General features: G+C 31.7%; 1 protein-coding gene across 1 annotated transcript in view; it reads left to right on the forward strand.

Annotated features, from left to right (window-relative positions):
- Positions 1 to 9,074: 9,074 nt before the first annotated feature.
- Positions 9,075 to 25,226, forward strand: part of LOC119616093 (cadherin-related tumor suppressor) — a 312,639-nt gene continuing 296,487 nt past the window's right edge. Inside the window, exon 1 of the mRNA XM_037972269.1 lies at positions 9,075 to 16,033. Within this exon, the coding sequence (XP_037828197.1) occupies positions 9,740 to 16,033 (6,294 nt within the window). The 5' untranslated portion in view covers positions 9,075 to 9,739. The remainder of the gene's footprint in view (positions 16,034 to 25,226) is intronic.

Below are 25,226 nucleotides of genomic sequence, written 5' to 3' on the forward strand. Positions count from 1 at the left end.
TTTTGGCCGTTTTCCAGCTAAAAAAAAAGAACAACAATACAAAAATCTTTAGTTTTTTTTTGGTTTATTTCATCATTTTACTTTTAACTTTACTAATGGATTTTTGGGGTTTTTGATACAATACAACCAACTAAAGAATGGTCAACTTTGTATATTGTATGGCAGTCTTAATAAAAAGGGTTAAATGAAATTTATAAGGGTTTGTTGTTAGTTTTGTTGCGGTGTGGCATAAAACAGAAGCATTTCAAGAATATCTTTTTTTCTGTATTTTTTTTGCAGTATTTTGGAAAGCATGCGCATTTCAATGCATTAAATACCATTTTTTCTTGGTTTTTAGCTTCAAAAAAAAAAGTTCAAACTTTTAATGAGTTTGTCTGTCCTACTAACCGGCAGTATTTTTTAACAGTTCTCAGTTAACTTGGGTGATTTTAAGCACTAAAACTAAAACAAAAACGTAACAAAACTTTAAAGATTTTTTTTCTAAATTTTGTCTCATTTGCGGCTTTTAAATGATGGTTTTTTGACTTTGACAAAATTCCAAACATCCGTTTAAGTTGTATTGCACTTTTTTTTTCTGTCGGGGATTTTATGTCTGTTTCAGTTTGTTTAAAACTGGCAGTTTGCTTTATATTTTGTAATGTATTTTTGGGGATTTTTTTTGTAACTCTTTCATTTCAGTTGCAAAGCATTTTTATGATTGAATGTCAAAATTTTGTGTGTGTGTGTATTTGATATAATGATTCTTTAAAAAGAAAACATGTTAAGAACATTCTTTAACAGAGACGAAACAAAGAAAAGTCAAGGAAAAAAAATATTTAAGTTTTTTTTTTTATTTTAAACAACATAGCTAAGGTTTGTTAGTATATGGTGGCATTTTAAAGTTTAAACTTTAAAATAAAATGTTAAAAACCTCTCAAAAAAACTAAAACTTCCAGATAAATAACCATTAAATATTTGAGTTGTGCTGTTTTTTTTCTTATTGTTGGCTTCTTGTTTAAATGTTCTTGGTAATTGTTTACACAAAAATTCTACTTCATTTAGTTGATATTTTAAATACATAGTTTAAGCTTAACTAAATCGTTTAAAAGACTATATATTAATTTAATGACAAACATGATGTTTTGTTCTTATTACAAAATGTTTTTAAAAGATTTTTTTTTCAAATATGTTTTAATTGTTTTAAATAAATAAGTTAAATTTCAACAATAAATACCTATAAAAATCAAAAAAAAGCTTACAAATAAAAGACTTAAGCAACATGTGTAAACAAATTGAAATTTTTGCAACAAAAGACTTAAGCAACATGTGTCACTGCAACAAAAGACTTAAGACACAAACTTTAATGTTATCTTTTTTGAAGAAAAACAATTAACAAATTGTTCAATTAAAATACTATTTGAAGAGTATTTAATCCCGTTTAATAACATTTACATTACTTATACGTTACCATAGTTATTTTTGTTGGTTTTCTAAAACAAAACTTATTAAGTGTCATGCTTCATGTACTATGAAAACTTAACTAAATCGTATTTAACTTTTTTTTCTTGCCATTTCCCATATTAACTACATTTGAGTTAAATGCTTCTTTTTAAACATTAGCTTTTGATTTCTGTTTTGTTTTTGGCTCGTGTTGTTATGTGGCTTGGGTTTTTATCTGCTTGTTAACATGGTTAGGCCTGAATTGTTTTTGGGCTCTTACCCCCCCCCCCCCCCCAAACAAACTCTAACTAAATGCCTTCTTAGTTAGCTGCTAGTTAGTTAATTTTAACTGCTGGTTACCTATTTAATGCTGTTTAAACAGAACATGCTTACTTAATTGTTGTTTTTTTTTTTCAATTTAACAATTGTTTTGTTAATGAATTTAATGATTTTTGTTGATTTTTTTTATTTTAAACAATTAAATTATTATTAATAAAAAAATATGGAAAAAAATTTAATGACTGGTTTAGCTTTAATGAACCTTTTAACGAAACATCAATGATGTTAATGGGAATTCAAATGAATTCAAAGAAAAATATTAATGAATAGTAATAGTTAAATTAAATATTTAAATTTATATTGAATTTTAAACATAAACGGATAAAAGAGCTTTAATAAATAAATGAAAATAATTTGGTTAAGTTTTATTGGAAATTAAAGAGTTTCTTAGACTTTAAATTCATCTAGGTCGGAGGATTTTAATTAGTGTTGTGTGTTGTCGAGTTTAACATTGCTAATCTACATTGTTTTTTCCAGATTTTAATATATTTATTTAACTAAAATCAGATTACTATTGCCCTCCACCTTAGTGAGAAGGGTATATAAGTTTGTCCTTCCATTTGTAATTTCAATAATATAATTCTCAGACTGCATAGATGGAGGAGTTGATTATGTAGTCTATGTCCGTCTGTCTTTCTGTCCGTCCGTCCGTCCGTCTGTGTGTCTGTTGAAATCAATTTTCTGAAGACCACAGATATCTTCGTGATCCACATCTTCAATAATTCTATCATGATTGAATTATATATACAATATACTTTTTAGACCCTATAGCTAGCGGCGACGATTAAGCCATATTCGTCCGTCTGTCCGTCTATACTTCCGTTTGTCTGTCCGTCTGTCCGTCTGTGTGACTGTTGAAATCAATTTTCTGAAGACCCCAGATATCTTCGTGATCCAAATCTTCAATAATTCTGTCAGACATGCTATCGAAAAGTTTTCTGTTTAAAATGATCAAAATCCGTTTGTAAAAAAAGATATGAGCAAAAATCCGAGACAACCTCTGAAAATTTCATCAAAAAAATAGAATGTAATAAACTTAAGTGAATGAGAATAGATATCGTTTTTATATTTATACCTTTTGAATTGTTTGCAATAATTGCCATGTTATTCAATCTTTGAGCTTTTTGAAAATAAGTTTTTTTTCGTCCTACCGCCAATTTTGTACGCATAAGTATGGATAACGTACATACACAGGCCGAACAATTTTTAACCCAGAGACCAAAGTATAGGTTAGGTTGATAGGAGGACGACAGCAAATCCGAAGAAATACACTTAGACCACAATGGGGCCTGTTGTGCCTGTTTCATAAAAAAAATTCACTGAAGGTATTATTTTTCAATGTTCAGAAACTCAGTTTCCTGGACGTAATTCCTAAGAATTTTCCAATCAGTGTTAGTCAGGAATGTTATTTCCGGAATAATATCACTTCTAAAATACTTGGATCTAACTTCGACGAATGCCTGACAGTTGCAAAGAAACTGCTCTAGAATTCACTACATTCGTCTGAATCCGCACGTCTAATTTTGTATAGATGTGCTTGTAATCCTGTGTGTCCACTCAGAATACGTAGCGTCATACTAACCTTGGACTTGATCATTTTGAGGAGATTTCTCGTCTTGCTCTCATCAGTTTCACCCCATAGGATCATTGTGGTTCTACCCACCGTTTCATTATTCCAAGAGGCCTTATGGGATTCTCTCACCTATATTTTTAATTCAGCTTCTGGGATAATATTTATTTAGTTAAAGCTTTCTTGCAATCCAATACGGTTTTAGATTTAATTCTATCACCTGTTATCGCTATAATTGCCTTCTGGCTGTCGGTAAATATATTAAGACCTGTGGGCGCCATATTTATTCTAATCCAATTTACACATTCCGTTATTGCTGCCTGGAAGCTTGTGTTAAGATTAGGTAAACGATGGTATATTTCTGTTTCTGGGTGTTCAATATAGAACCCTAGGCCCACTTTGCCCCCTAATTTAGAGCCATCCGTGTAGCATCGGATTCCTACTGGAATTTGTTCTAATGTTCCGTTTGACCAAGATATTCTATCTGCGATCAGCGTTTCGAAGTTTCCGACATATTCTATGTCTGGTATGCGATCAGGCAGAGACCAAAGTATACTTTTTTAAAGGATTAAGCTGCCTAAATTTAAAACTGGCCTCAAAATTTATCAGCTGAAAGCTCATTTTGTCAGCTTTTAAAGAAAAACTTAACATTTGACATATTTTCCTTCATCTTCGATAAATCTTCACCTACAGTTTGAGACAACAATAAATTGGCTAAAAAATTTATAAAAATAGTTTTTCAATTGTTTAAAAATCTGCTGCTATGGTTACAGACAGACATCGTTAAATTGAATCAGAGTCGACTGGAACATACTCAGTGTTAGGTGTAGAACCAAATTTTTGATCGTTATAAACAACATTTACGAAGCATGAGTATAAAGGCCAGTTTTCAAGCTTTAAGTAAAGATATCTCAAACAAGTTAGAGTGCTATATTCGGCTGAGCCGAATCTTAAATACCCTCCACCAGCAACTTTTGTATTAATACATTTCTAATTAATAAAATATTTGTAGAAATAAGTTTTCTCATGTCTTAAATAGAAAAATCCCAATATTTAAACAGCTTAAATCTACTACAATTCCAAGATTTATTGAACATTAGAAACGCCACTTTCTTTTAAATTTTTAATAGCGCCCTAAGATATGCTTTAGCGATATTTAGTATTTGCATGTATGCATGTGTGTGAAAGATTTAAGGATTTTCAAAATACATACATATACATATATAATTTTGTTCTACACAAATTGATAATGCAAATAGTTAAATACCGTTAAGCGCTTTTAGGGGCAGGACCTAGTATGAGAGATATGACCAAATATAGACCGATCGTGAAAAATTTTTGAAATAACATTAAGTGCTTTTTGCATTACAAAATAGTATTTATGAACAAAAATAGCATTTATTTATATCATTGTTTGGTAATGAGTTATGTGCCTTTAAGTGTTTTTCTGAAAGGGACCTTGTATGGGAGCTATGATCAATTATGGATCGATAGGAAAACAATTTCACAGTAATATTTCACTGTATATGAGCAATATTTTTGCCAAACTTTATATGGATATCTTAATTTAGTAATGAGTTATGTGCGTTTAAGTGATTTTCGGGAGGGGACCTTGTATGGGAGCTATGACCAGTTATGGACCGATCGGAAAAAAAATTATCTGTAATATTTCTGTGCATATGAGTAATATTTGTGCCATATGGGTATCTTAATTACGTAATGAGTTATGCGCGTTTAAGTGATTTTCGGGAGAGGACCTTGTATGGGAGCTATGACCAATTATGGACCGATCGAAAAAAATTTCACAGTAATATTTCTATGCATATGGGCAATACTTGTACCAAATTTTATATGGATATCTGAATTTAGTAATGAGTTATGCGCGTTTAAGTGATTTTCGGGAGGGGTCCTTGTATGGGAGCTATGATCAATTATGGACCGATCGGAAAAAAATTTCACAACAAAATTTCTGTGTATATGAGTAATATTTGTACCAAATTTTATATGGATCTCTTAATGTAGTTATGAGTTAAGCGCGTTTAAGTGATTTTCGGGAGGGGACCTTGTATGGGAGCTATGACCAATTATGGACCGATCGGAAAAAACTTTCACAGTAATATTTCTATGTATATGGGCAATACTTACACCAAATTTTATTTGGATATCTTAATTTAGTAATGAGTTATGCGCGTTTAAGTGATTTTCGGGAGGGGACCTTGTATGGGAGCTATGATCAATTATGGACCGATCGAAAAAAAATTTCACAACAAAATTTCTGTGCATATGAGTAATATTTGTACCAAATTTTATATGGATATCTTAATTTAGTTATGAGTTAAGCGTGTTTAAGTGATTTTCGGGAGGGGACCTTGTATGGGAGCTATGACCAATTATGGACCGATCGGAAAAAAATTTCGTAGTAATATTTCTATGCATATGGGCAATACTTATACCAAATTTTATATGGATATCTTAATTTAGTACTGAGTTATGCGCGTTTAAGTGATTTTCGGGAGGGGACCTTGCATGGGAGCTATGACCAATTATGGACCGATCGGAAAAAACTTTCACAGTAATATTTCTATGCATATGGGCAATACTTGTACCAAATTTTATTTGGATATCTTAATTTAGTAATGAGTTATGCGCGTTTAAGTGATTTTCGGGAGGGGACCTTGTATGGGAGCTATGATCAATTATGGACCGATCGGAAAAAAATTTCACAACAATATTTCTGTGCATATGAGTAATATTTGTACCAAATTTTATATGGATATCTTAATTTAGTTATGAGTTAAGCGCGTTTAAGTGATTTTCGGGAGGGGACCTTGTATGGGAGCTATGACCAATTTTGGACCGATCGGAAAAAAATTTCACAGTAATATTTCTATGCATATGGGCAATACTTGTACCAAATTTTATTTGGATATCTTAATTTAGTAATGAGTTATGCGCGTTTAAGTGATTTTCGGGAGGGGACCTTGTATGGGAGCTATGTCCAATTATGGACCGATCCATAAAATTTTTCCTCTGAAAGAATTCTATTGACATAAGATTTTAATTTGTAAAATTTTGTGAAGATATCGACATTGTGGCGGAAGTTATTAACAAAAAACCCATTTTCCGGGAATATGTACTTTTGTATGGGAGGTATATGAAATTGTGGACCGATTCTGGCAGTTTTCAGCGCGGATCAAGATCTTGTGCAGAAATGAATGTATGGTGATTTCCATGGAATTATCTTGCATAGTTTTCGAGAAAACTACATCAGAATGTGTAAAAAATGCTTATTTTTTTCCGAGGTTGTTTTAAATTTTTATTCATAACTTTTCCCGGTGTGAACCGATTTTGCCCATTTGCAATACCAAACAACTTAGGAAAATGAAGAACATTTTGGGTGAATTTGGTTAAGCTCTATTGCTTCGTTTTATCGTGAGCGTGTTTTACACAGACAGACGGACAGACGGACAGACGGACATAGCTAAATCGACTCAGAATTTGATAAGGACCCAGAATATATATACTTTGTTGGGTCTCAGATGAATATTTCTTGGTGTTACACACGGAATGACAAAGTTATATATACCCTCTATCACCACTGATGGTGGTGGAGGGTATAAAAAGGGTAAAAATTGCACTTTTTTCAAACTTCAAGACACGATATCTCAAATCCCAGCCAAATTCGAATTTGTCGGCCTGTGTAATCTATGGTTTTATGAAGATAGCATATCTTATGAAGCAGCTCCTCAATTTATCATTTGTGCATTAAGTTTGGTAATCAATTAATCGTCTTGACTATCTAACTGACTTAGAGTTGCGATTTAAATCATCCAGGGTGACAATGACTATACGCCCGTTGTAGAGAATCAGATAAGAGTCTATAATGGGAATTGAACCCACAATCTTCAGACTGATAAGCTAGTACTCTAGCAACTAGTCTACCGTGGCAACCATAATATATGTATGTATATTAATAACTACTAGATCAACAAGACTAAAATAATGAAAGCCTTAAAACAAAATTTATAAAATTTAAATCAAAAACAAGCTACTCTCTATATATCCACGTTAATTTAATCTTAATCTCTTTAGAAAATATGTATGAAATGTATTTTAAATCACACAAAATCCAAAACATAACCATTGTAAAAACATTTAAAGAAATATTTTTATTATAGTCTTTATAATCTAAATGTGAATAATAAATAATCAAAATTTCAAATTTTGTTTTTCACTGTTTCCTTTTCATAAATTACATTGTAATTAATAAACATAAAATAGCTTTTTGTATAAATCTCACATAAAAAAACCATTTTATATATCATATATATGGAAATCGTGCTTAAAGCATTGTATAATTTAATTGATAAGTGATTTAAGCTTTTAAAAAAATAACAATAAAAACAAATAATTAACAAATAGTGTTTCTTCTAGCCAACACACGCAGTTTATAAATAAAACTAGTTAATTATTTAACAAAAAAATGTGTGATTTGTTTAATTTATATTCAATATTTCTATTTTTTTTTCACTCTTCAAAAAAAAAATAAATATAAAATGGTTGCCTTAAACTGTGTGTGTGGTTTCTGGTTTTGTTTTGGTTTTAATTTTTCGTTACATATTTTTGGGGGTTGGTTTTTTTGTTTATGGGTTTTAGTTGATTTATAGCTGAGCATGTATTTGTTTTGTGATTTTTTTTAAGTGTTAAGTGACACTTAATACAAAACAAAAGATTTTGAACTTTTGTTTAGTTTGTTTTTTTTTCTTGAGTTTTTAATCAATTTGAAGTTTTTCTTTAGTTTATGGGTTTCGTTTTTTATTGTATAAAGTTTTGTGTTTATTTTTTCTGCTGTTAAAAGCAATTTTTTATTAATTTAACTAACTATATAAGGGAGAATATTATATTGATTATGAACAAAATTGATTACTAGTTTTTCGTTATTAATTGAAAATGAATATGTATGTTTATTGAACATGTTTTTGTATAAAAGAAAGATAAGGTTTTTTTTTTTTTTATTTTGAAAAGAATCGTAAAATTGAATAATTGCTGTTAAAGGAATGTGTGAAAAGATGTGTTTCGACTAATTGATTAGCTTGTCAAAGATCTTTAAGAATTGAAGGTTTAATTGATTAAAGTTTATTATTAGTTTTAAGTGTAGTTTTAAGTTATATTACAAACAAAAGCTTGATTTAATTTTAAACTATACTCCCTTGTCGTAGTATTGTATTATTAGGATCACCATAGATTCCATATATAGCTTGATTAAGTTTTAATCCAAATTTTTCTGAAAACTTGATTTATAATTTAAAATTTTACATAAAATCGTCAGACATGATGTGTATATTTGTAATGAATAGGAAAACCAGCTAGACAGACGGACAGGGATACCTAGTTTATCTTGAAGATGTTCTGTGGTCTAGGTTAAAGGTTAAATATCTTTTTTTAGACTTTATATGTTTTCTGGTTTAACAACAACACCTCGATTTGTATTAAATAAACGAACAGCAAAACCTCTTTGTCATTTCCATATATTCTGGGTTTTAGTTGGAACTACATATATGAAAACAAATATTTCCTTTTACTTTGTAGCTATAAACACTATTTGTTTAGCACAATGAAATGAACACACATTTAACTACAAAAAAAAAAAACATAACAAATCTCTTTTTTAACAAAATATTTACATTTGTTTTAACAAATAACTAAACAAACCCTCTTTTGATTTTTTCTTTCATTGCAGCTCAAGGAAGCAACAAGAAAATGTGTTTAAAATAATTTTGAAGTGATAATTTTCAAACCAACATTTAGTTTAAATAAAAAAAAAAAATGGCAACATAAATAATGAAACAACAACAGCAACAAACAATACCACCGCCAACAACAGCAATAACAACAACAACAACAACAACGGTAATAACAAAACCAACCCAACAAAATTTAAAAAACCTAAGTAGGAAAAATGTTGTTACTTTTACGGACAAAAATTAAAATGAAACTAATTTGCAAAAAACCAAGTTTAAAAAACGTTTGGGTTTAAACAAAAATTACAAAAAATAAAAAAAACGAGCCACACTAATGGCTTAAACAAGATAACAACAACAAATAGAATAAATACACAAATATACATAAGAAAATTACTTTAAAATTAACACAAACATACAGAAAAAAAAAACTTAAAGAAACTTATATAAAAAAAAAAACGAAAACAAATTGAAATTGCAATAAGAAGGAAGAAATAACAACAAAACGTTAAGGACTAAAGGCGGCACTCTTCAAAATTTACAAAACGCAAAAAAAAGCTGTTCAAGTTTTGTAAGAGTAACGCATAGTTCTTTAAAAACAACAACAACAACAAGAAATATAATTCTTTTTTATATACATACATACATATAAATATATTTCTACGGTGATATGACGATGATGATGTTCTGTAGACAAGTGAAAAATTTGCCTGCAGATGACCAAAGACAGCCACCACAAAGAAAAGCAACAACTGCCACAGTCTTACAAATACAAAAAGGTGATGGAGGTGAAAAAGCCACCAACACTACTACTAACAACAGCAACAACACACAGCCAATATCAGCAACAAGAACAACTTTAGCAGTAACAGCAACAGCAGCTAGATCATTTATGCCAAGACGGTCAAGTGATGAAAATTCTTTAACTGAAAAAAATAATGCTGAAATAGTTTGGAACAGCATGACAAATCAACACAATTCACAAAACAATACATCTAGAAATAATGTTAACATCAACCGAAATAATGATGATGTTGATGATGAAGACAACCAGCAGCAACAACAACAAAAACATCACGATCCACATCGTCATCATCATCATCATCTAAGCAATGATCATCAGGTTCATTGTAAATTATTTGTAAATAGTTTATCACTGCATTTAGATGAGTATATCAAGAGAAGAAGAGGGAAACCTTTAGAGTTGCATATTCAACCAACAAAACAAATTTACTTTAAAAGAAATCATCAAGATGAAGTAGAGAAAGAAAACGAAGACTGCATAGTTTTACAACAACATTACCACCACCAACATCATCATCATCATCATCAGAATTGCCAGCAAAATGAGGCAACAGAAACAAGGTTTCAGAGACGGCCTCTTGCCAACACAACACCATTAGTGAGATATGCGTTGACAGTACTCATTTGTTTAATGTTGGTGATATCAGCTAAAGCAGCCGCACAACAGCAACAACAGCAACAACATCAACAGCCGCAACAAAGTATAACATTCTCTTCTTCTTCTACCTCAGCACTTTACTCATTTGTACCCTCAAATCCTGGTAGACATGTTTATACATCGGCCTTTCCACGTCGTCGTACGGCGGATGGAACGGGGTTAATGCAATCACGAGCTGTTGATACAAGAGTACAATTTGAAGTATTAGAAGGTCAACCTAAGGGCACTGTGGTTGGTTTTATACCCACTAGACCCGATTTTACCTACCGTTTTAATGAACCACCGCGGGAGTTTAATTTGGATCCGGTAACTGGGGAAATCAAAACAAATATGGTATTGGATCGTGAAGGTATGCGTGAACGTTACGATTTGGTAGTCCTCTCCTCACAGCCCACCTATCCTATTGAGGTTAGAATAACTGTTTTAGATATTAACGATAATGCTCCCGAGTTTCCAGAGCCCAGTATAGCAGTTAGCTTTTCGGAAAGTGCTGCCAAGGGCACTAGATGTCTGCTGGATGCTGCCACCGATTTAGATATAGGCATTAATGGCATATCCAATAATTATACCATAGTAGAGGGTAATGTTGATAATAAGTTTCGTTTGGCCGTTACCTCAAATCCCAGCGGTGATGTGTCTTATCTGCATTTGGAAACTACAGGTGATTTGGATCGGGAAACAAGAGCTTTTTATAGACTTAATATATCAGCCAAAGATGGTGGTAATCCTCCCAAATATGGTTATCTACAAGTTAATGTTTCCATCATAGATGTCAATGACAATCCTCCGGTTTTCGATCATAGTGACTACACAGTATCGCTTAATGAATCTATACCACCGGGAAGTTCAGTTTTACAGGTGATGGCCAGTGACAAGGATTTGGGTGATAATAGTAAAATTACCTATTATTTGGCCGACACCGAAACCCAATTTACGGTTGATCCTGAAACTGGTGTGATTTCAACCACCGAACATTTAAATTGTCCCCAACAAAACTGTCCCACTTTCTCTAGGCCTGGTGTATCCTGTCCGAAAAGTTGTGTTTTTACCGTATTTGCCAGAGATCATGGTTCTCCCCGACAAGATGGCAGAGCCTATGTAACCGTTAATCTAGTGGATACAAATGATCATGATCCTGTAATAAGATTTCAATATTTTCCACCCACCGGCTCTTTTGCTACAGTAGATGAGAATGCCATAAATGGTAGTGTAGTGGCGGCAGTATCGGTAGTAGATATGGATGAAGGTTTAAATGGTGAAACATCCATCAAAATTACCTCAGGCAATGAGTTGGGACATTTTCGTTTGGAGAAGACTCCTTCGTTTGATATAGTAAGAGTAAATGGTGTCTTAGATAGAGAAGAAATAGGAAAGTACAATTTGACAGTGGTAGCCACTGATAAGGGAACTCCTTCTCGTACAGCCACTTCCTATCTAATCATACATGTCAACGATGTCAATGATCATGAGCCGGTATTTGAGAAGTCGGAATATTCAGCAGTACTAAGTGAACTAGCTCCGCCTGGTTCCTTTGTAGCCTCCATTACAGCCACGGATGAAGATACTGGTGTTAATGCTTTAATATTTTATGACTTTGTTTCCGGCAACAACAATCAATGGTTTGCCATCGATTCCTCGACTGGACTAATAACAACACAAGCTCCTTTGGATCGTGAGGTAGAGGGATCAGTGGAATTAAGTATTTCCGCCCGGGATGGCGGTCCGAATCCCAAGTGGGCATACACTCAACTAAAAGTAACCATATTGGATGAGAACGATGAAGCACCCCAGTTTACCCAAAGTCAAATCAATGTCACACTAAGTGAAGCCACACCACCACACACCTTAATTGCCATGTTAACAGCCAACGATCACGATCAAGGCACAAATGGTTCAGTGACATATTCGCTGGCAATGGTGAGCGAACGAAAATATCCTGAACAATTTCAGTTGGATTCTTTAACAGGCCAATTAACAACAAGAAAGTCACTAGATCGTGAATTGCAACAGAATTATGAAATTTTAGTAATCGCACGTGATCAAGGTACACCACCAAAATCTTCAACGGCCACAGTAAATCTACACATAGAAGATGTCAATGATAATGCTCCACAATTTTATCCAAAAAAATATTTTCATGCGTTGGCGATACCTATGCAGCAGCATCAAGGCAACAGTAACAATAACCATAATAATGCTGGAACAACAACAACAGGAGGAGGAGGTGGAACAGGAGACATTGACATTATGTCGCTGCTGCAAAAGCCATTATTAAAAGTTTTTGCTACTGATCGTGATGAGGGTGATAATGCCTTAATTACTTATACCTTAAATACAGGTGGTGATGGTTTATTTGTGGTTGATACTTGGTCAGGTTCGATCATGTTAAGCTCTAAGGTTGTGGCAACAGCCACAGCATCAACAACAGGAACAGAAATTTTACAACATTTTACAAAACCTTTATATAAACTGCACATTACAGCCAAAGATCGTGGTGAAAGACACAGTGAACAAGATGCTGTTGTTGAGATAATGATGCAACATAAAATGGAATCATTAGACTTTGACTCCTACTCACAAACCTATGAGTTTCAGATCACCGAAGATCATGCCATGGAACAGGCTCATCTAGGCAGAGAAGTAGGTCAGGTACAAATAAAACAGCAGCAGCACACCAATTCAGCCGATATGTTGGAGTATGCAATCGTTTATGGTGATCCTGAAGAGAATTTTTCGATTAATAAGAAAACTGGTGTTATTAGCACTGCCAAAGCTATAGATCGAGAAGTTAGCAATCAGTATCAATTGGAAGTGGTGGCCCGTCGTGGTTTGGCTTATGGCAAATGTTTGGTTCATATTTCGGTACAAGATTTAAATGATAATAAGCCTGTATTTGCCTTGGAACGTGATGATGAAGTTTTGTTGCCAGAAAATTCTGCTGTAGGCCAAGAGGTTTATATAGCTAGAGCAAGAGATCGTGACTCGGGTAATAATAGCAGAATAACTTACACTTTGACCTTTAATCCGGATATGTTATTTCGTATCGGAGCTTCAACAGGTGTTATATATTTGCAAAAACCCATTAAGGCTGAACCCAACTCAAATATACAAATAGAACTAACGGCCACTGATCATGGTAAACCTGCCTTGTCCTCCAAACACATCATAACAGTGGTGGTAACTGACGTCAATGATCATACACCAGTATTTGATTACACTTCATATGAAACTTCTTTGCTAGAATCTACTCCTGTAAATGATCGATTTTTCTCGGTGGCTGCACATGACAAAGATTTGGATTTAAATGGACGTTTATCCTATGAAATATTGGAAGGCAATGTGGCACAAAAATTTGGCATATTTCCAGATGGCTTCTTATTTGTAAGATCCTCTTTGGATCGTGAAGAACGTGATTATTATGCATTGACTGTTAAATGTCACGACCAAGGCGAACCTCAAAGATCTAGCGAAGTACCAGTTATTATACACATTATAGATGAAAACGATAATGCCCCACAGTTCACAAATAGTTCCTTTACATTTAGTTTGCCAGAAAATGAACCAGCCGATGCCTTTGTAGGTAAACTAACAGCTTCAGATCGTGATATAGGACGTAATGCGGAACTGATTTATACTCTAGCATCACCGGGTAAAGATTTTATCATAGACTCTCGTAATGGTTTCATCAAAACTTTACATCCCTTTGATCGTGAAGAACTAATACAAAGAATGCCATCGTCTTCATCTTTGACGGGTTTGGCGGGAGCTCATAATTATATTTTACTCGAGGCCATAGTTGCAGATAATGGCAATCCCAGACTTAAAGATAAAGTCAAGATTAAAATTATAATTACCGATGTAAATGATAATGCCCCGGAATTTGTTAGAGCCCCCTACAAGGTGCAAATTTCCGAGGGTTCATTGGTGGGAACACAACTAATGCGAGTGTATACAAATGATTTGGATGAGGGACTAAATGGTGATGTCTACTATTCCATTATCAATGGCAATCAGGAGGGTCGTTTTCAAATAGACGATGCCACTGGTCAGCTTTCTTTGTCACGCAAATTGGATCGTGAATATCAAGCTGAATATAAACTGGAGGTAATGGCTAAAGATGCAGCCATAGAAGGACAGCAATTGAATTCTACAACTTTTATAACCATAGAAGTTTTAGATGAAAATGATATGGCACCAAAATTCGTTGAAACTATATCAGAAATTTCCGTTTTAGAAACTACAGCCATCAGTACAGAACTTATGCGTTTTAAGGCAGTGGATTTGGATTTGGGCATAAATTCGCAGATATCCTTTACCATCACAGCCGGGAATCGTAAAGACACCTTTCATATTGATTCTTATACGGGCATTTTATATCTGCACAAGTCATTGGATTATGAGGAAACTACAGTTTATAATTTGAATATAACTGCTTCCGATGGCGGATCTCCTAGACTTTCTAGCACTATAGTATTTACAGTGCATGTAAAGGATGAAAATGATAATCCGCCTACTTTTCCTAATACAGCGATTGTACGACAAATTAAAGAAGGCATTGATCTTAAAACACCTATAGTAACAGTGACCGCTGAGGATCCTGATTCTGGCCTGAATGGCAAAGTTACTTACAGTATAGTTAAACAAGAACCTGAATTGGCTGGAGGTAGACATTTTGGCATTAATACACAAACTGGTGTAATACATACGCTCAGAGAAATTGATCGTGAAACTATAGACACCTTCCGTTTGACTGTGGTGGCTACAGATCAGGCCAAGAAACCGGAAATGCAGCTATCAGCTGAAAAACTGGTCACCGTTATAGTCGAAGATATCAATGATAATGCTCCTGTATTTATATCCATGAATGCGGCCATTTTACCATCGAAAAATCTACAAATGTATTCACAAAATCGTGATGGAGCACTTATTATGTACGTGCATGCCACTGATGCTGATTCTTCCAGTAATGGTATTGTCACCTATGAATTGGTATCCGGTAATATGGATCTCTTTAAACTACAACGTAATACAGGAGCTATTACCCTACGCAAGCCTATTAACCGTCCCGAGGTGCGTTATCAACTTTCGCTTAAAGCCACCGATGAGGCAGTACAAAGTGAACGTAAAAGTTCTGATGCCTATATCACTATTATCGCTACAAGTGCTGCGGGTGTGCCGGGTCCCGTTTTCGATCAACGTGAACAAAGCGGTTCGGTATATGAAAATGAACCTATTGGCACTAGTATCTTAACCGTTAGTGCTAGACTAAATACCGCCGAAATTGAATATTATGTTACGAATGTGACGGCGGTCGGTAGTGCGGGTTCGTCGTCAGTGTCGTCGGGAAAGTATACAAATGTTGAACGTTTATTTGATATCGACACTAAATTGGGTATTCTGTCGACGGCCAAAGAACTGGATCGTGAAGCTGGTGCAGATACATATGAGATTGAAGTTTATGCTATAGCACTGGGAGGTAGTCCAAGAACAACTAGTACTAAGGTAAGTGAAGAGTTTAATAATTTTGATAATAGTTTTTTAAAAGTTTAATAAATGGATTAAGAATGGTTCACAGGTACAAAATTATAGTTCAGTTCTAGTTCAGTTCTAGTTCAGTTCTAGTTCAGTTCTAGTTCAGTTCTAGTTCAGTTCTAGTTCAGTTCTAGTTCAGTTCTAGTTCAGTTCTAGTTCAGTTCTAGTTCAGTTCTAGTTCAGTTCTAGTTCAGTTCTAGTTCAGTTTCTAGTTCAGTTCTAGTTCAGTTAGTTCAGTTCTAGTCAGTTCTAGTTCAGTTCTAGTTCAGTTCTAGTTCAGTTCTAGTTCAGTTCTAGTTCAGTTTCTAGTTCAGTTCTAGTTCAGTTCTAGTTCAGTTCTAGTTCAGTTCTAGTTCAGTTCTAGTTCAGTTCTAGTTCAGTTCTAGTTCAGTTCTAGTTCAGTTCTAGTTCAGTTCTAGTTCAGTTCTAGTTCAGTTCTAGTTCAGTTCATAGTTCAGTTCTAGTTCAGTTCTAGTTCAGTTCTAGTTCAGTTCTAGTTCAGTTCTAGTTCAGTCAGTTCTAGTTCAGTTCAGTTCTAGTTCAGTCAGTTCTAGTTCAGTTCTAGTTCAGTTCTAGTTCAGTTCTAGTTCAGTTTAGTTCAGTTCTAGTTCAGTTCTAGTTCAGTTCTAGTTCAGTTCTAGTTCAGTTCTAGTTCAGTCTAGTTCTAGTTCAGTTCTAGTTCAGTTCTAGTTCAGTTCTAGTTCAGTTCTAGTTCAGTTCTAGTTCAGTTCTAGTTCAGTTCTAGTTCAGTTCTAGTTCAGTTCTAGTTCAGTTCTAGTTCAGTTCTAGTTCAGTTCTAGTTCAGTTCTAGTTCAGTTCTAGTTCAGTTCTAGTTCAGTTCTAGTTCAGTTCTAGTTCAGTTCTAGTTCAGTTCTAGTTCAGTTCTAGTTCAGTTCTAGTTCAGTTCTTCAGTTCTAGTTCAGTTCTAGTTCAGTTCTAGTTCAGTTCTAGTTCAGTTCTAGTTCAGTTCTAGTTCAGTTCTAGTTCAGTTCTAGTTCAGTTCTAGTTCAGTTCTAGTTCAGTTCTAGTTCAGTTCTAGTTCAGTTCTAGTTCAGTTCTAGTTCAGTTCTAGTTCAGTTCTAGTTCAGTTCTAGTTCAGTTCTAGTTCAGTTCTAGTTCAGTTCTAGTTCAGTTCTAGTTCAGTTCTAGTTCAGTTCTAGTTCAGTTCTAGTTCAGTTCTAGTTCAGTTCTAGTTCAGTTCTAGTTCAGTTCTAGTTCAGTTCTAGTTCAGTTCTAGTTCAGTTCTAGTTCAGTTCTAGTTCAGTTCTAGTTCAGTTCTAGTTCAGTTCTAGTTCAGTTCTAGTTCAGTTCTAGTTCAGTTCTAGTTCAGTTCTAGTTCAGTTCTAGTTCAGTTCTAGTTCAGTTCTAGTTCAGTTCTAGTTCAGTTCTAGTTCTAGTTCAGTTCTAGTTCAGTTCAGTTCTAGTTCAGTTCTAGTTCAGTTCTAGTTCAGTTCTAGTTCAGTTCTAGTTCAGTTCTAGTTCAGTTCTAGTTCAGTTCTAGTTCAGTTCTAGTTCAGTTCTAGTTCAGTTCTAGTTCAGTTCTAGTTCAGTTCTAGTTCAGTTCTAGTTCAGTTCTAGTTCAGTTCTAGTTCAGTTCTAGTTCAGTTCTAGTTCAGTTCTAGTTCAGTTCTAGTTCAGTTCTAGTTCAGTTCTAGTTCAGTTCTAGTTCAGTTCTAGTTGAGTTCTAGTTCAGTTCAGTTCTAGTTCAGTTCAGTTCTAGTTCAGTTCAGTTCTAGTTCAGTTCTTTAGTCAGTTCTAGTTCAGTTCTTTAGTCAGTTCTAGTTCAGTTTTAGGTTAATTTTAGTTCAGTTTATATGTCGCCAGCAACAGGTTCAGTTAAAATTAAATCAGCACTAAAATAAGAAAAATATATTTTTGTTACAAACTTTGAATATTTGATTTAATTTGTTTTAACATTCTTTTTCACCTTTTGTTGTTTCAAATCATTTTATTAATTGCAAATATGCATTGGCAACATGTTGCTAAGCAACATAATTTATAAGTATAGAATTTTTTGTATACTTTTCAGTTTCTGGTTACATATTTTTTTGCTAAAAAATTAAACAATAAAAAACTGGTTCAAATTTATAGCCCTTAAAGTCTTAAATTTCAATTTAAAACTACCTTAAGCATCAACTCACACCGATTCTTAACACAGCTTAGTGCTAGATTCACTCATGCATGCATGCAGAGTTTTGCATGTGCTTGTTTTTTCTTTTTTGTATGCTTAAAGTGTAAGTGTGTGTATGAGTGTTGGTTGACAAACATATACATTTTGAAATTTATAACATTTGTTATCAAATTTCGTGGTAATCATCATAAAGTTTTGAAGACTTAACAATAATTTTCAACCATTAACACCAACAACATCACTATTACAATCAAGCAAGAAAGTGTTAAGAAAAGGACATGTTGTTGCAGCATGCTGATGATGTCTGGCAACAGAAAATCAGCATAATATTTAATTGTGTTGTGTATGTTAGCTGTTTGAATGGCTGGTTCGTTGGTTTCTTTGGATACTTAAGAATTTAACATATTTTCTTTACACCAATGCCTGGTTTAAAATACTAAAATAATTTAGTTTTAAAATAGAGATTTTGAAAACTTAGATTTGTTTGTCAAACGAGTTGTAAATGTTTTGCTGATATGTATGTTTGTTTGTTAATAGCAAAAATATCTTGGGTAATGATTTTTTAGTATTGCTGTTATACAAGTGATATTTTTAATGCTTTAATTCTTTCCCCCTTCTTTTAAATTGAGTTTGTCTTCATTAATACAGTCAGTTTGTCGCTGACTCTCAGCTAAAGGTGTAAAATTCTATAAGTTGTAATGTATTTTAGGCTATAATTGTAAATTTTGTCGTTATGGTTATATGTTTGTACATATGTACAGTGCGTTAATGTTTGCTTAGATTTTTTCGTTTTTTTGTGCCAAAGCATTTCAATTAGTGCTTGAGTTTAGTATTAAAGGCGTTGGCCTTTTTCTGTAGTTTTGTAAAGGAAACAATTTGCTGTTTTTTTTCCGGAATCATAAAAATCAAATCTTTCTATAGTGGGTAGAAAGAGTGGTATATTTCTGAACAGACATCATAAATTTATGCAAACTGTGGTTAAATTTATGATTTGAAAATATGTCTGAAATAATTATTTTGCTTTGATAGATTTTGCTATAAAATTGGTGGCCGTAAAATATTGTTTTTATGATCCTGTGTGATACTTTGATGTGGTTAAATATTAAAAGTGTTAGGAAAATTACATAAAATTGTTTGTTTTAAAAAAATGTTTAAGTATTCTTAAGTTAGACATTTTTTTACAAATAAAATCAATATTGACGACAATTTGTTGTAAAATTCCATCCTTTAGCTAAAAAGCGAAAATTTCATAGAACTGTTTATAATTGAAATCAAAAGACTTAAGATACAAACATGTAATAAACATTTCTTCAGTCAATTAAAATCTTTAATTGAGCTTTTTTTTTTGTACTAAATACTTTTAATTCGTAAAACTTTTAATTATAATTTAAGCTCATATAAAACTCACATAAACATAAGCATATATATTTAATAGCTTAAGACTTAATTATACACTAAGACAAGTGTTAAATTCAGTCTTGTTTGTGCTTGATTTCTTTTACATTCGTCAAATGCACATGGTAAACTTTTGTAGAGCATTTATATTTCTGTAACAACAAATATTTAAACAACAAGACATAAAAAATTAAATAAATAAATGTTTTACAAAAACTTTAAATACAAAATTGTTTTTATATGATTTTCATATTTGTATAAACGCTTTTCAGAAGTGCGAAAAACTTTAGCAAATCGTTATGTAGTTTAACTGAAACCAGTTGTTTTAGTTGGAGTTTTTTTTTCTTGTTAATTCTTTGGCTGTTTGTTCAATGTGATTGATAGCCGTTGAAAAGTCTTGTTAAAAAACATTGCAACACATTTTGGTTTTTCAATTTTTTTGTTAATTTTTTTTTCTTAAGTTTTAGCAGTTTTTTTGTTGTCGACAATATTTTTTGATTTACTTAAATATTGCATTAAGTAAACATAAATAGAGCGTTAGTGTTCATGTTAAGCTTGAGCTAAACAAAAAAACTTACTCTTATTTTTTCGGACACCCTACAACAAGTTTGTATCTTAAGTCTTTTGTTTTGCATAAAATTTATAAAGTTTTCTGTTTATATAAAAATTTATTATAGAAAATATTCGATTAGATTTTTTATGGAAAATTTTTCCTTTTTTTTTAGAAAATGTTCTTTTTTCCTAGAAAATTTTCTTTTCATAGAAATTTTCTATAGATTTTCTTTTATAGGCAATTTTCAAAGGTTTTCTTTTAGTAGAAGATTTATAATAAATTTTATTTTTATAAAAAATGTTTACTGAATTTTCTCTTTACTGAAAATTTTATAATGAATTTTCTTTCTAGTTCTAGTTCAGTTTTAGTTCAGTTGTAGTTCAGTTCTAGTTCAGTTCTAGTTCAGTTCTAGTTCAGTTCTAGTTCAGTTCTAGTTCAGTTCTAGTTCAGTTCTAGTTCAGTTCTAGTTCAGTTCTAGTTCAGTTCTAGTTCAGTTCTAGTTCAGTTCTAGTTCAGTTCTAGTTCAGTTCTAGTTCAGTTCTAGTTCAGTTCTAGTTCAGTTCTAGTTCAGTTCTAGTTCAGTTCTAGTTCAGTTCTAGTTCAGTTCTAGTTCAGTTCTGTTCAGTTCTAGTTCAGTTCAAGTTCAGTTCTAGTTCAGTTCTAGTTCAGTTCTAGTTCAGTTTTAGTTCAGTTTTAGTTCACTTTTAGTTCAGTTCTAGTTCAGTTCTTGAGACACAAGCATAATAAGTTAAATTATTTAATTTCTTTCTTTGAAACTTGTAGTGTTCCTTCTTTTAACCCATAACTCCCCTATAATTCTTTATTTACTGTAAATTTTTGTATATAATTTTTTATAGCGAAATGTTGATTTTTAAAGTAATTTTTCAAACTACAGGAAAATTATTATAGCAAATGCTTGTTAGATTTCATTATTTTTTTAACAGTCCCAACATTTGAAACAATTTTGTTTTGAATTTTAGTTTGTACCAACTTAAACAGTTTATTTTGTATTTTTGCTCAACAACAAGCTACTAATTGGCAGTTTTTTTCTTAACAGTCTAACTAACTTTGACTTAAAAAAGTTATAAAAAACTAAGAACACATTCTTATTTTTTTTTCTTTACTTGACTTTACAAGTAAAGTGTAGGTTTTTGGTGGCGTTTTAATTGATGGTTGTGTTACACATAACTTCAAGGTTATTTGCTTTAGTTAAATTATTAATATTAAAAATAATTTTTTCCAGCTTTAACAAACCCGGTGTTAAATTAATGTGAAAGAAAATATTTAGTCTAGTTTGAAGTAACCTTATTTTATATAAATTATTAATGGCAACTTTTGTTTTTGTTTATTTTAAAAGTATTTTTTTGTTGTTTTTGTTTCACCTACAGAAAATATCAAATTCTCTAGTAATGTTTATTATTTGCATATAATTTTATGCTATTGCTAGTTAGTTGCTACTGTATGTTAAATATTTTTGTTGTAGTGTATTGAATTACAAACATTTTGATTGATTTGTAGATAGTGATCAGTGGTAGAGATACAATGATAGTTTGTTTATCTAGCAATAAGATTTGCATATGATTTGTATGTAATTTAAATGTGGTTTTAATATAAGAGGTTACAAAGTGTGTTTTAAGTTGGCTGTGTACTTAGAATGTCAGAAAATATCCAACTTTAAATGTTAAATGTTCTGCTAGATTTTAATTTTGATATTTTGAGATCATCTACTAACACAAAATATTTAAAAGATTAAGACAGTTTTTTGGGTTTAATCTTTTCTCTTCAGTCCTAGTTCGGTTCTAGTTCAGTTCTAGTTCAGTTCTAGTTCAGTTCTAGTTCAGTTCTAGTTTAGTTCTAGTTCAGTTCTAGTTCAGTTCTAGTTCAGTTCTAGTTCTAGTTCAGTTCTAGTTCAGTTCTAGTTCAGTTCTAGTTCAGTTCTAGTTCAGTTCTAGTTCAGTTCTAGTTCAGTTCTAGTTCAGTTCTAGTTCAGTTCTAGTTCAGTTCTAGTTCAGTTCTAGTTCAGTTCCAGTTCAGTACTAGTTCAGTTCTAGTTCAGTTCTAGTTCAGTTCTAGTTCAGTTCTAGTTCAGTTCTAGTTCAGTTCTAGTTCAGTTCTAGTTCAGTTCTAGTTCAGTTCTAGTTCAGTTCTAGTTCAGTTCTAGTTCAGTTCTAGTTCAGTTCTAGTTCAGTTCTAGTTCAGTTCTAGTTCAGTTCTAGTTCAGTTCTAGTTCAGTTCTAGTTCAGTTCTAGTTCAGTTCTAGTTCAGTTCTAGTTCAGTTCTAGTTCAGTTCTAGTTCAGTTCTAGTTCAGTTCTAGTTCAGTTCTAGTTCAGTTCTAGTTCAGTTCTAGTTCAGTTCTAGTTCAGTTCTAGTTCAGTTCTAGTTCAGTTCTAGTTCAGTTCTAGTTCAGTTCTAGTTCAGTTCTAGTTCAGTTCTAGTTCAGTTCTAGTTCAGTTCTAGTTCAGTTCTAGTTCAGTTCTAGTTCAGTTCTAGTTCAGTTCTAGTTCAGTTCTAGTTCAGTTCTAGTTCAGTTCTAGTTCAGTTCTAGTTCAGTTCTAGTTCAGTTCTAGTTCAGTTCTAGTTCAGTTCTAGTTCAGTTCTAGTTCAGTTCTAGTTCAGTTCTAGTTCAGTTCTAGTTCAGTTCTAGTTCAGTACTAGTTCAGGTCTAAGACACAACTCCGTAAAGATACTATGAGTTGAATTTCAGATATTTAATAATTTTCACAATATAAAATTATTACAATAAAAAATTTAACTTGATTTTCCTGAATTGATATGATATTGAAATTAAATAACAAGTTGAAATCGGGCTATAGAGATTTCTTTAAATCATATATAAAAAAGCATCAAATGTTTAAAGTCATTTGTCATTTTTTTACATTAAAACTTAATTTTTTTTAAGAACTTATCTTTAGCCACAAAAAATGCAACCAAGCAGCAGCAAACGCAAAAAAACTTAAGAAAGAACTCAACTGAACTGATATATTCCCATTATATTAGTTTCCTTTTTTGAGTTTTTGTGATGTAAATCTTAAGATAAGTATATTTTGTGTTTAAAAATCATTTTTGGTGAACAAAACGTTATGTTATGCTTGTCATTTTTTTGTTGTTATTGTTTTTATTGTTTTTGCCTTCAAAAGAAATCTTTATGTGTATATAATGTTTTAAGGCTTAATGAGTCGATTTTATGTAAATATGTTGGCTTAAAAAAAAAATGTTAATCATTTTGAAAAGTTTAACCATCATGTTTTTTTCCAATACATATGGAATTCTTTTTTTTGACATAATACTTAATGTTTCCTTTATTTAACTAAAAATTGAAGCTAATGCTGGCAGCAAATTTTTAATTTTTTTGTTTTTGGCTGTAAGAAAGCAGTCAGTTTGTGTTTGCAGAACTTATTTTTTTTTGTGCCAGCCAGTTTAATGGATTTTAACAGATCATAAGTATGTGCGTTTATTGCTAACATTTGCTTATTCATGTTGTTATTTTCTTTTTTTTTCCAAATATTTGTATATGCTTTATATAAGCCACAATATATTAAACAGATCATTTGTCTTAAACAGAATTCTTCTGAGTTTTTTTTTTAAGCTCCCTGTGTGTTGTTAAAGATATTAAAACTAATATTTATATATTATTTTTTCTTTTTCGAAATCATTGATTTGTATTTATTTAACATCATTTATCATTTAATTTTATTTTTAATATTTGTTTAAGGTTTTTTTCTCATCTACTGTTGTAATGTGATTTCCTTTAGTATTAATGTTTTCTTTTAAGTTTATTGATTTAATTGTTGCTGTATGTGAACTAATTTGTGTTTTAGTTAAGAGAAACTTGAAAAAAGATAATTAATATAAAACATTAAATATGAAATATAAAAAAACAAGATGTGGTAAAACAAAAGACTTAAGGCATAAACATGTTTTTAATACGGATAAATTGTAGACTAATCTGGTGAGATAGTTTAGATAAAGACTTGTTAGTAATTAATTAAATGTAGTATTAATATAATTAAATAATTAATAAGATAGAAAATAATTAATTTGAAGGAAAAAATCATTCATTATTTTTTCTCACAGGAAACTAAGTTCATACAGATTAATTTTTAAAACTACTAAAAAACAAAAACAAAGGAATCTTTTTAAATTTTTTTTATAAATTTAAAATCTGCTTCATTTTCATTACTTACAGAAGCATTAACATGAATCTAGCTAATTTTCTTTAGATTTTTTCCACTACAAGTTCAGTATTCACAACAAATTTCCTTAAGATAGGAAAATTTTGTAACTTGATGTGAAAAATATTAATATTTTCCGATTCAAATTAAAATTTTTAAAATTTTACGAAATAATTTATAAGTTGTAAAAGATTTCCATTTTTCATTTATAAATTTTACAATAATTTTTATGAAAATTGTAAATTTTAATTTCACATGCAATTTTTTTTTACTTGTTTCTGTTACAAATTGAATGAAACCCATTAGTTATACAGTTTAAAGAAAAAAAAAAAGACGAAAACTGCTTTTTAAATTCTTTTATAAACATTAATAATAAAAAAGAAACTGTCGTAAAAATTTATTTCCTTACTTAAATGCAAATATAGAAATAAAATTAAAACACAAGCTAAAAACACTTTAATGTAAAATGTTTTACAACAACTAGGACTAAATGTACGCGGATGGAAACTTAAGAAAGTAAAATAAAACAAAATTTTTAGTTTAGAAATGGAATACTACTATTTGGCAAGATTTGCCAAATCCGCTCGGCTACCTGGAATGTTACAGCTATTCATCTATTACTACAAATTAAGTAAAAAATTTAGTTTTGATCTCTTCTTATCTGCTGAGATTTACCTCTTTTTATCTTACTTTAGCGAGTAGTGTGTAATGATTTTTTGCTGATGATTGAGCATTTTCTCACCTACAGTAATCCCAATGTCTTTCTTATTCGATTAAGTCATAAGAGTCCAATGTCTTTATTATTCTATTAAGTCATGAGAGTCCGTCTGACCGTCATAAATAATACATATAGAAAATTTTGGATAAATGTTCTTCTTATAGCAAATTTTGGATAAATTTTGCTTTTTTAA

This window comes from Lucilia sericata, unplaced genomic scaffold (genome assembly GCF_015586225.1).
Source record: "Lucilia sericata isolate MDLA Ls3-8-SP2 unplaced genomic scaffold, ASM1558622v1 Contig000057F_arrow, whole genome shotgun sequence".
In the NCBI taxonomy this organism is placed as follows: domain Eukaryota; kingdom Metazoa; phylum Arthropoda; class Insecta; order Diptera; family Calliphoridae; genus Lucilia; species Lucilia sericata.